Here is a 12,873-nt window from a genome sequence, read left to right as displayed (position 1 = left end):
CTGTCAATGGCGCACGAAGGGCACCTCGGCATCGTCAAACTGAAACAGCGGTGCCGAGATCTCATCTGGTGGCCAGGCATTGACCGCGAAATCGAAGCACTTTGCAAGGACTGTGAACCATGCCTCCTGAGTGGGAAGACGGGATCTCCAGCACCAACGCCCCTACAGCCTGTCCCATGGCCGTCTCGTCCATGGGAGCACCTCCAGCTCGACATCTGCGGAGAGGTCCACGGCCGTGGAATACCTCACCATCAGCGCTTTCTGGTGGTGTTGTACGACCTACATTCAAAGTGGCCTGAAGTGGTCCCGGCTGGGACTGTCACAACACAGACCGTCACAGACATCTTAAGCACACTGTTCGCTCGCTGGGGTATGCCCCGCGCCATCACGACAGATAACGGGCCCCAATTTACCTCGGCAGACTTTTCCCAGTTTCTCAGGGATAGGGGTATCAAGCACATTCGCACAGCGTTTTACAACCCACAAGCAAACGGCGGGGTAGAGCGCTTTAATCAAAGCCTGAAGAACGGCATTCGTGCACACTTGGCTCAAGGATGTGCATTTCAGACCGCTCTTAACCAGACCCTGATGCACTACAGAGCGAGTCAACACACTACCACTGGAGCGTCTCCAGCGTTTCTGATGCTGGGCCGGGAAATGGAGCTGCCGTTGGACAGGCTCAAGGCACAAGGCGTGGCGGCATCTGCAAGGGGCCATGACAAAGAGCAAGTGGAAAAGTCGGTGCACAGACACCAGCAAAAGATGCAACAGTACTTCAACAAGAAACACAGGGCCAAGGACACTAACATCACAACAGGTGACTGGGTCAGAGCTCGCAGACCCCATCGGAACAACAAGATGGCTTCATTCTGGAGTCGACCCTGTCAGGTCCAACGGCAGCTGGGGCCATCTACATTCCAACTTACCGACGGATCACGCTGGCATGCTAAACGGCTGAGGAAAGTGCAGCGTCCAGGGGAGGGAATGGTGGCTTCACAGGCATCGGCCTGTTCTGCACGGCTACCTGATCTAGCACAAGGGACATTCGCTACTCAAGACCTACAGCCACCAGTGCCTCAGCGTCCACAAGTGGTGCCTGATGCACAGCCAGAGTTGGGTCCTGACATCCCCTGGGTCCCAGAGCTGGGGCCTGCCCCAAGGTTGGGTCTGAGTGCAGCCGAGGAGCCGCAACCAGCGAATGGGGAAGGCCGCCCTGCTCGTGCCAGGGTCCGCCCCTCACACTTTGATGACTTTGTGACAGAGTTTTGATTTAAATTTCAGTTTATGCCTAGGGCAAGTGTGTTATGCAGCTATGCATTGAGTTTGTTCAGAAGGATGGTTCTTGGAGGGGAGGGGGAAATGTTGTGTATGTTAATGCACCAGTAAGAGTACTTTTATTATGAAGTCACTGTTCAATGTGTGAGGGATGTGTGTGCGCATGCGTGGTGTAAGCGTGAATGGCAGAGATAACTAAAGTTTCGTCTTAACCAGTACCTGTGCCTCCGCATCTGTTATTAATACATAATAGTACACTCGTGTACTCAAAGCAATTAGATTCAGCGTGGCTACAGCTGAGCAGCAGTATTAGCTAGCAGAAATGTCCGGACAAAGGAGGCTATTCAATGAACAGTCTATTATCAGTTATGTGCAAAGTTGTACCGGAAAGGTACCAAAAAGTCCGGAGAAATCTACAAGTCTAACACTCAGAGAGAGATAGGGAGAGAGAGATACAAGAGGGAGAGAGAGAGAGATGTGGGTGTAACGTGTGTGTGTGTGTGTCGTGCGTCTTGGCTAGCAGGCCGCTGTTACACAGGGCTTACTGGCGATTGTCCTTAGCTAACCCGTTAGCAAAGAGAATCTTTCGAATACGGACGATACTGTATGAACGCTTGCGAATGCGGTTCATACAAATAATCGCGGCGTACAGAAGGGATTCACGTTGTTAAGGAGTATGCGAGGTAGAAGTTAGAAGCATGCAAACTAACTAAGCAAGAGAGAGAGAAAAGAGTTCAAAACAATGTCTAAAGAAATTAAAGAACAACACATGTGCACATGAAATAAAGCTTCGAGCTAGATTCAAAGAAACACATCTACTAAACTCTACTCAGAATTAACTAGTCATTTGCCCATGAAAAGTGTCCTACTGATTTTGTAGAGGGGTCCCACGGGAAACGGGTTGTGCCGGCCAGCGACACTGCTTTCGGTTCCAGGGGAAAAGTTCTGGTCAACACAGACTCCTGTCTGGGTTGGATCAGGGAGGATTCTTGAAGTCGTCTGCTTCTTTTGTCCTCGAGAGCCGGTGGGCTCGGTCCGACGGAAAAATGTTCAAGATAGAAACGTTCAGATCTCGAACATGGAAAAACACTGTTCCTACAGTGTTGCTTGCAAGGCGGGATGGTTACAGCTGTGATCGGACTAAGGGGGTCTTTCACGAGTTTAAGTTGGCCAAACTAAAACTGGAGCGAAAGTCTTGTCCAAGGAGAAGGAAAAGGGGTTGCGCAGTTGAAATCTTCTTTGTCTTATCCGGGATAGGTACAGTCTTACAGAGGCTTGTCCTCTTCAAAGAGCGGGTTTCAGAGAGAAAGGGGGTACCTGTGCGGCACTCTTTATAGTGAAAACAGCAGGGGGTAACAGGAAACAACATACTTCAGTAGTACATTGCAAACAGTCTCTTTGGGTTCAGCGCCCTCTAGAGGCGCGGGGAGAAATGGCGAAAACACAGGGGAATATCACCTACATCAGTATAACTTTTGGATCATATTCAGAGAACATGAAAACAGTCTTTTTCCAGCAGACAGAATCGACAACAGTATCGTGCCTTAAACGACTCCACAAAACCAAAAAGACCATGCAAACCAAGATCATTCCCTGTAACCTGAAATTAAAGTACCATGAATCACATATGTATGTGTGCCAATTTGAAGAAGTCCCTCTGTTTCAAGAATTTTAGATCATGGATTATTGGCTCAAGTATTGCGTTAAATGATAACTCCAGCCAATTTCAACAAGAAGTTGTAATGCTCACACCACTCTGGACCTGTCAGCACCTAAAAAATTTTCTCAGCCTTTTCCGAGATCCTGGTCATTAAAATGGGAAGTGTTTACATTTTTTACAAAAACATCCAAAAAGTTATGCAACATCAACAGACAAGTGACAAACAGCAATACCTTTTTGGGGAATTATTTGGAGTAGGCCTATGTTAAGAGTTTTTAATGTAAACAAAATCTGACCCCATTAGAATAGCTCAGGTCTCGGAAACAGCTGAGCTGAAAAATGCCTCATCAGCAGGTACTGACAAGTCAAGGGTAGCGTGAGCAATACAATAGCATATTGAAATTGGCTGGAGTTATCCTTTAAAAGCAGCATCTCAAAACACCGAAGATGAAGACTTTTGCCAGGAAGGTAATCATGTGCTGACTGTATATGCCCAACAAGCTTATTTGAACTATTCAATCCAGCATTGCAAACAAAACACTTCATGAGGAAGAAGTATTACCAAGCACTGATGAAACAAGTACTAATGAAGCAGTCTTGCCCTAATTTCAGCTACTCTGGGACTCTCTTTCACTTTGGCTACATCAATGTTGTACACAGTTGTCTGAATGAAGACATACATGTTGTGGAGCATGGTGTTGTAAGATGTACCAAACACGAAATGTGCTTTAAACAGTTCATCAAAAGCACCAAGGGAGGACGTTGACCTGCATGGTATGGCGTTGTTGTCAAGAACGATGAAGAACTGGTGGATCATATTCTTCTTGGTTCCAACTGCCAGCAGATAGGGCTGAGTGCTAGCGGTGATGCGGTCCAGATGCTCTTGTAGATTTGTTCCAGTCTGAAAACATTCATATATTCACAATTAGATATCTATTACAAAATGTGATTATCATGAAATTGCAAAACATACATACTAGGCCTGTAACGACACACTCAACTCACGATTCGTATCACGATTTTAAACCTACGGTTCGATACACCCCACGATTTCATATTTCCCAACATTATAAAATAACATTATGAATAAAAGATGTGATAGTTTACAGGTAGAATATGTTACAAGAGGCTAATAACAATTTTAAAAAAGTGAAAATATAATAATCATGAGGATTTCAAGCTTGTAAGCACCATCACTTCAAATCATATGGTTGTTTTCTGGACTGATGGGCAACAAAACTTTGAAAGGGCACAATTCTGCCTCCTTGCATCGCGATACAGTATCGTGACTCTGTATCACGATTTCTCGGTTCGATACAATATTGTTACAGCCCAAATACATACATGGACAAACCTACCTTCTTGAAGACAACGAGATGCTTCTCTGCTTGGGAGGCCGCCACCTTTCCAGGTCTTTTCTGACCCCGAGCAGTTGGTGGAATCAGGTGCAAAAGCAACACGATCGATGTCAGGTCGCTGTCCCAACCTGAAAACACCACAGGTATCAATTACTATGGACCAATATTGTTCTTAGGTCTTCCAATAGTCAATATTTCTCTAAAAGGAAGGATCTTGCAGCCCTTGGGTCAGGTTCGTTTGAGAAGAACCCCAAGGTCACCAACATTAGAAAACAAGACAGCTCCCGCACACTTTCCTCATTTGCTGAGTTTCACAAGGAGCGTGTCAAACCATACATATGTGCGCCCGTAAAAAAAAGACAGAACGAGAACATTGTTCAACATCTATATCTTGCTACATGGCTGCACACATGCTCGCTTTGTCACACTCCTTGTTGCGGGTATTGGCTAGACCAGTGATTCTTAACCTGCGGTGCGGGCACCCCATGGGGATGCGCCAGTGATTACAGGGGGTGCACAGAATTTTATTTGTGTTGAGGCTGTGACTAGGGATGCACGATGTCAAATTTCGGGCGATACCGATATCCGATTATGATATTGCGGTTTTGGCCGATGACCGATATTAACCGATACCGATGTTTTTCTTTCTTTTTTTAAAAAAAAAAGAGATGACAATGATGCAAACAAACATAATTTTTGAATGTCGTCTTATTTCCAAAAACACTTTTTAACTCCCTGTGATAATTAGATAAAAAATAGAGACAAAATAGAAGACAAACAGTGAAAGTCATCGTCAAGTCCATTCTTTTAGAACCGTAACATATTAAAAAAAAAAAACATCTGCGTTAACATCGGCCCAGTTTTACCCATCAGACCGATGTGTTGAATATCGGCCGATACCGATACATCTGGCCGATACATCGTGCATCCCTAGTTGTGACCAAATCAAGACCAAATTAAAACATGTTCTGGTCCCCATGTAAAGTCCTGAAAGTATTGATTAATGTCTCCAGAAAGAATCATTGTAATTAAATCACTTAAATCATTTTTTAGTGCGTATACACGTGTAGATGTTTGGGATGGGGGTGCGCGGCTCATCTTGGGCACAATGGGCACCTTAGTTCCAGAGTTGCAATACCCACTGTGGCCACATTCCTACACAGTGCACCTTTAAATTGCTTGAGGGTCATTTGACTGAAACGTCACTATTAAACTATGCAAGTGAGGACAGAGTGAGAGCATATCTGCATACTGTATATCACCGAAGTCAGTACATTTTGAATGGCACCAGATTAAAAAAAATTGTGTCAGACAATAACAGAGTTCCATAAAGTATGGGGAAAGATCTCTGACAGGAGTGCTGTAGCAACATCCTTACTCTCCACTGTAAACACTAATGTGTCACAAGAGCATTCTATGAGCAACTTACCCAATTCATAATCTTCAGGGTCATCCTTTGGAGGATCGGCAGCCAGCAGGAGTTCTTTCATTTCTTTCACAGCTGCAAGCTTCTGGCACTCCTGGATGATCTTCTGCTTGAAGGTTGCCGGCCATCTCTCCAGAAGTTTCATTGATGTCGCCTCTCCAAACATGAGGATGAAATCCTGTTCAATCTGGTGTAGTGGTGTTGAGAAACAATTTCAGGTTTTCACAAATTTGCAAGAAATGGCAATTGCTTTATACAATAGCTAAGAATTTACAAAAGATAATAATTACCAATCCTTTGACATCTTTGAATCGTGGAAAAATGGACAATATCTCGCTGGACTGATGAGGGTCCACAACCAAGTCGCGACGATGGGGAAACGTTAACTTCATCTTCCTCTTCACCATTTCTTCATCAGTAGAATGTTTCATCACTGAGATGGCCTCCCTACATTCCTCTTCAGTCAGGGTGGTCTCTGGAACATGTTGGAACTCTCGATTGAAAGTTGGACCGCCAGCATGTTCTTTTCCAGATGGGCCTGCTCCTAGAGACAACACAAGGACATCAGAAAAGATGTGAAACGTTTTAAAGCATTTCCTTCCTTTTAGTTTAACAGGGAACAACAGTATAAGACAATGATAGACCTAACCATTTTCGTTAAAAAGTAAACATGTCTGTGTCTGAAATCTGCCATTCCACTTTGAGGAGTGTGGAAAACATACTTCTAAAGAGCTGAGTTTCTGTACCAGAACCATACAAGTAAACACATAGAACACCTTAGACTAGCTACTAAGACTTGAGACTCAACACAACATCCATCAACATCCACATCTCTCTCTGGTATTAGAAATTAAAGGACAGATGCACCATTTTGAACTTAAAGCTCCTTTATTTGAGTTGTCTTAAATATTTTAGACCTTCCTCACCTTTTTTTTTTAAGGATAAGCTCTGTCAATTTCAATATGCAGTTGTAATGCTCAAACTACCCTAGACTTGTCAGTACCTGAGGACTGTTTTTTCCTTCAGCCTTTTCTGAGATCCTGGTCTCAGGTGTTTGTTTACATTTCTTTTTTTTAAAGATCTTGAAAAGGGCTGAGCTGAAAAATGCAGCATCACTGGGTACTAACAAGTCAAGGGTAGCAGTTGGTGAGTTGCACATTCTTGAAACCAAACTTAAAGGGGTATGCCACTATTTTGGGGCTTAATACAGTTAAAATCGTTGGCCAGGGTTTATATAGGTGGTAAAGTGTCTTATTTTTCATGTAAGCCGTTGTCTTGTTTTAAGACAAGATAAAAGAGGGAGCATGTCGCTAAGCTAGTGAAAGTCAATGGATCCGTGTAGCATGTAGCAATGCTACATGGAGGCATTGACTTTCACTAGCTTAGCGACATACTCCCTCTTTTAACTTGTCTTAAAGCAAGACAACGCTTCATATGAAAAATAAGACACTTTACCACCTATATAAACCCCAGCCAACGGTTTTAACTGTATTAAGCCCCAAAATAGTGGCATATCCCTTTAAGGTTGGTTTTAGGAACATATTTGGACATGCCCATAGGCGGCCATTCTAAAGCCAGTTGAGACAAAATCCGAATTGGCCATATAACAAAGATGGCAGCAAACATTAAATAAATGGTGAGGGGGACTCTAAAACATTGCAGGCAGCTCAGAAAAGGAGCTTAATGTTGAAAATAGTGCAATTGTCCTTTAGGCAAACACATGTACCATAAGACTGGGTCATTAAAACATTCCACATTGTTTCTACAGGCTTACCTGCCGCTCTGCAATCTTTGGCACTGCTCCTCTGAACTGTTTTGATTCTCCAGGCAAGGTATCCCGTCCCACTTTCACCATCGTAGTAGTGCTCCTTGAAAGAATGGATAATAGAGAACATTTTCTCAAAGACTACATGTTACAATGGGTAACATGAGGGTATACATACGGGATAACTTTATGAGTGTTAAAATATTCCAAAATAGTTGCCAAAATGACTGCATTAATGTAACTTACATAACAATTCTTGGAGAAGGGGTCGCTGAGGTAGGGGAATAAGGTCACAATTCCTCTTGCGTACTTCTCCTTCACCTGCCTGGGCGGCGATGTGCTAGAAGATTGATGGAAAGACATTCTCAGACACTCAACAAAAAAGGGGGATGGGTCTTACTTCAATACAGCACTTACTTTCCCCAATGAACATGAATAAACTGAACATACATAAATGAAACCTACAGTATGAGGCATGACACCCATGACACTACATTCAGGAGAGAAAAAAATTACCCATGTGTCTCAATCATATCTGCTGTCAGGATCTTGACGAGCTTCCTTCTTGTTTCATCAGTCAAGGCCTTGGTTCGATTATATTCGTTAACAACCCGGTCTCCACCTGGCTTCGATTCCAGAACAGACTTCACCAGCTTCAAACACATTGCAAAAAAAAAAAAAAAAAAAGTTAACAATTGAAAGCGTGAAAAGCCCATTGGGAAACTCCAACTCCCATTGTCATTGTGACACAGCACTCCACAGCACACAAGTGAACTCTGCACACTGCACACAACGAAATTGCATTTATGCCTCACCCGTGCAAGGGGGCAGCCCTCAGTGGCGCCCCATGGGGAGCAGTGCGGTGGGACGGTACCATGCTCAGGGTACCTCAGTCATGGAGGAGGATGGGGGAGAGCACTGGTTGATTACTCCCCCCACCAACCTGGCGGGTCGGGAGTCGAACCGACAACCTCTGGGATGCAAGTCTGACGCCCTAACCGCTCACCCATGACTGCCCTTAAATTGAGGATGTAATTAACACCACTTAAGCATAGAGATGCTCTGACCGCTAATCTCTGAATCAGTAGACTGATGATTCATATTGGCATGGATTAGTGTGGGTGGGATATGAGAATTTTCCAGTGATGGGGTCAAACAGTACAATACTGTAGGTCATACTGTACGTTCAGCACAGTTCTTCGACAAGCATCTGTCAGTAAGGGGTATTCCAGAATGGATTTAATGAACAGTTGAGGCCAAACACAGCAACTTAAAATGGTGCTGTATTAAGAATATACAAACTTAATGTAACAGTTTTTTTTCTTATTCTTCAAAATTTGGGTGAAAATGTGGGTCGAGAAAGGAAAACAAGCTAGACTGAATCTGTAATGTAGGCACTTGTTTTTCTACAAACCCAAATGTTTTAACTTTGTGCATGCAGAGGAGAGATGGGGGCATGAAGAGACAGTCTCCTAAAAGTGGCATTCAAAGTGAGCAACGAGAGCAACATTTTTTCACAAATATCAGCAAATAACCACCAATTCAACAGAGCATCCCCCACATTATAATTCAGATTGAGATACACCAGAAAAGAGCACTGATACATCACTCCTTACCTGCTTAGCCTCCAAATCAAGCCTCTGACGCTTTTCAGCAGGACCAACTGGAAGGATTACGGTGTCCTGTGAATCCGTTGTATTGGGTGACTGTGGTAGAGAACGTTCCAGGGAGCACACAGGGGAGACAGAACCTGACAATTGACCAAGAGGAACAAGGCACATCATTAATGCATTAATATAGTAACAACAGTAAGCTTTCATGTAGCCAAGAGCTTTTAAATGTGAACAAACCTGTGTCATATCGAATGGTTAACACACCAGTTGAAGGATCATTAACGATATCCTCAAAAACATCCTCATCCACCTCCGTCCCAGAGCTGTCAATGACCTTAACACCTTCTGTCACGGGTGGCACTCCAAACTTTGCAAATGCTACGAAACAGGCACAAATATAGCATTTGCATGAATAGAATCTGGGCTCAAACTGAGCTCAAAAAATTTAAATTGAATGAGCACCGTGATCTACATTCTCCTTACCTGCATCAAGAAAATCTGTCAGGTTTGGCTCTGTTATGCGAACAAACTTCTGGGCATCACCAAGCCTCACCTTTAGTAGCATGCTGCCTACTGGGGGGAAAGAGCGTGGTTTATCATGGTTTTGAAATCAATATACACTGTCCAAATAAAAATGTATCAAATAATATGTATATTATGCAGATAAAACACTGAACAAATCATGTACACAGCATGCTTTTCAGACATTTAAGCCTGTGCTGCAAACTCGCAGTCGCCTACTAGCTGTGTCACTTGGTCCACTTGAAAGCACGTGGAACACTTGATCATCATGCTAAAATCAAACTTATGGCTCGTTCAAAAAGTCGAGAATCCCAAGAAAGCCGACCTAAAACCTCGGGAAAGTGGGCGTGAAGATTTGGTGACGCAATGTCAGATCGATAATTATCGAGGTTGATCTCTGGCGGAAGTATAGAACAACGAGTTCCCGAGCTTGTGTTTTGTATGACGACACACGCATCATCAGCATGGCGCCCATGCATGGAACTAGCATGTAAACAGTATCATAAATGCTAAAATATCATCTTGTAATCACTATCAACAACACCAGTTGATGTCATTCAATTGTAGATGTACATATGTCAGTAATGCTGGTCTCTGACTGTTTGATTTAGCCTACTTAAGCTAAAATGATATGTAGTAGTGTGGAGGCTCAAGGTAAGGTGAAAAAAAAGAAAAGAGAACCTAAACAAAATACGCATGAATCCCGATTGTTCCGGGATCCGTGGCGTTCATGTGCCAAACTCCAGAACTCGATTGTCATGTGAGCAGTGTCGTCAGCTGTCTCGAGAGGTCCCGAGCTGGTGAAGGCAACATTAGACTTGCACCAACTCTCCACCATGCAGGGAGTCTGCCATGTATTCGTGATAATTAAGTGGCAACATGGTTTTAGCTCATAGCGGAATCTAATCTGAATCAGAATTACAACCTTTAAAATGACACCAACTTTAAGCCACACCAGATTCCAAGTGTTTAATATTGAGCAAAGTCGCCTCTATGACAGTCTTCCACGTGCAACTCACGTTCACTTAGCTCTCAGTATTCCACGTTACACACTAACACTTTGCAATGCATTACAGACCATTGAAATCCGTCTGAAGCAATGCAGCGACTACCTTTACAATGCCGAGTCTTCACAAGAGAAATGCAAATTTTGGGGGGTTCGCGGACGTGAAAAGAACAGGCATATCGCTTCCGTCGCCAAAACCAGACTTGAGCTGTTGCAACTTACACTGCAAACATTGGTGGTGTGCAATTGCTAACACCTGCAGTAAACGGCAGCATAATTGCAATGACGCTTATTTCAGGATATTCCTTAGCCTAATTGCACGTTCTCAAAACACGTCGTAATTTTGCTCTCATGTGATCGTATTGCATCCCAAACGTGCAAAAATAGTCCAATAAGCTACAACGCCAGATAAATCATTTGATGTTGGCACCAGAAAACGTTCCTATTACCGTGCATCTTCCCAGAGACGTTAGCCATGTAGGCCTAGCTGAGAAGAAATTAGCTTCTCAGTCAGACATACTTGCTGCAGTACGACATTAACAAAAAATGAACTAACTCGAAATGCCCCCTTCAGTTGAAATACTTGCTTATACACCACATTATTTTAAAAATATGTTAATTCAAAACTTACCGCAGTTTCAGGGAGCATTAAATGACGCTGGCAAACTCAATCACCTCGAGGAAGAATCAGAGGATTTCCCAATTCCAGAACGAGGCCAAGTAGGCGGGGCTCCCTGGAGTACTTCTAACTCCACACATTTTAACAACTTCATTTGTCACTGACACTGGAGACCATCTTACTCCATTTGGTGTTGGAATTACTCCAATAGTGTTAATAAGAATTAACACTGCAAATTTAACACTGGCAAATTTACTGTGTAGTATTTTGGTAAAGTTAGTGTGAACAGAAAAAGGTGTGTTCTATGTTGAAATGCCTACTTAGTGTATATTTAACAGTGTGTGCTTTTGAGAAGAAAATTAACCATTTGGCCAATTGTGTTTGGTAGGTGGTAGTCTGTGTTAAGAGTTTAGAAAAAGTATCCAAAGGATGGGTAAACGCTTGTTAGCAATTGGAAAAAACTGTAATACATTATACGTCTGTATTGGGCTGTGGTGCCCTTTCAGACGACTTTGTCCTGGGACCGGCCAAAGTTGTCAGCAGTCCTCTGTGTGTGTGTGTGTGTGTGTGTGTGTGTGTGTGTGTGTGTGTGTGTGTGTGTGTGTGTGTGTGTGTGTGTGTGTGTGTGTGTGTGTGTGTGTCTGTCTGTGTCTGTGTCTGTGTGTGTGTGTGTGTGTGTGTATCTTTTCTGGACACATGCATCACGTTTTGGATCAAGTTTTGTACCCCTCAAAACTGCACAGCTGTTAATCAGCCAATGCTTCCCTCTCCCCTCCCCTCTTCCCCCTCTCAGCACTTTAGCACTTTTCGACTCACTTGTTTGGCGTCACTTGTCTGCCTCTTGTTCACAGCACTTGTCTCCTCCACGGTCCACTGAGCTTTCTCTCTCTCTCTCTCTCTCTCTCTCTCTCTCTCTCTCTCTCTCTCTCTCTCTCTCTCTCTCTCTCTCTCTCTCATTCACTCACTCACTCACTCACTCACTCACTCACTCACTCACTCACTCACTCACACACACACACACACACACACACACACACACACACACACACACACACACACACACACACACACACACACACACACACACACACACACACACACAGCACACACACACTTCCCCTCTCTCTCACAGACCTGTGGTGGAGCACTTCACTGGAGTGTGGGGGCCCCCAGGGAATCTCTCCCACAACAGACAGTCAGTCAGCAGGTGCTGCACCCCCATGCAGCCTCTCATCCCATCTTCCCCTCTCATCGCCAGCACCGAGCCAAGCGGCATCTGCATCAGGGTTGCCAGATGAGGCTGATGATTTCCAGCCCCAAAAATGCTGAAAACCCGCCTAGAAGCACAAAATCCCACCCAATTCTATTGATTTCTATGGCAAAAATTGGGCGGGTTTTTCTGCTAAATGCCATTTTTACCCGCACAAGGCCATCCTAAGCAGCCCAATTGGGCGGGAAACAGCCCAATCTGGCAACACTGATCTGCATCCAGACGAGTGGAGCGCAGGATAAGGTGCATACCAAGCACTCACTGAATGCTGGAGGAGCTTTCTCAGCTATCTCCCTCCTCCTTCTATATCCTCTCCCTCTCTCATCACATTCCTCTCCCTCTCTTTCATCCCTCCATCC

The 12,873-nt window shown here is 44.0% G+C and overlaps 1 protein-coding gene across 1 annotated transcript; it reads right to left on the bottom strand.

The window, feature by feature from the left end:
* Positions 1–3,240: 3,240 nt before the first annotated feature.
* On the bottom strand, positions 3,241–12,520 carry LOC134449747 (uncharacterized). Its single transcript, XM_063199857.1, has 9 exons — positions 12,379–12,520; positions 9,101–9,234; positions 8,001–8,137; positions 7,731–7,824; positions 7,494–7,587; positions 6,010–6,263; positions 5,723–5,906; positions 4,294–4,421; positions 3,241–3,836 (listed from the first exon to the last, which is right to left on the bottom strand). Exons 1-9 carry the CDS (start codon positions 12,518–12,520, stop codon positions 3,519–3,521), a joined length of 1,485 nt encoding a protein of 494 aa, XP_063055927.1. The 3' UTR covers positions 3,241–3,518.
* Between the last annotated feature and the right edge of the window lie 353 nt (positions 12,521–12,873).

Source organism: Engraulis encrasicolus, chromosome 5 (genome assembly GCF_034702125.1).
Source record: "Engraulis encrasicolus isolate BLACKSEA-1 chromosome 5, IST_EnEncr_1.0, whole genome shotgun sequence".
NCBI lineage: Eukaryota > Metazoa > Chordata > Actinopteri > Clupeiformes > Engraulidae > Engraulis > Engraulis encrasicolus.
Note: the sequence above shows the minus strand (reverse complement) of the source record. Positions and strands in the feature narration are given on the sequence as shown.

Coding starts and splice junctions, on each gene's coding strand:
- LOC134449747 (XM_063199857.1), bottom strand. CDS start 12,520: ATGCCGCTTGGCTCGGTGCTGGCGATGAGAGGGGAAGATGGGATGAGA. Junction 6,264..7,493: donor CAAAGATTGCAGAGCGGCAG/GTAAGCCTGTAG, acceptor TGTTGTCTCTAG/GAGCAGGCCCATCTGGAAAA. Junction 4,422..5,722: donor CCCTGAAGATTATGAATTGG/GTAAGTTGCTCA, acceptor TGGTGTTTTCAG/GTTGGGACAGCGACCTGACA.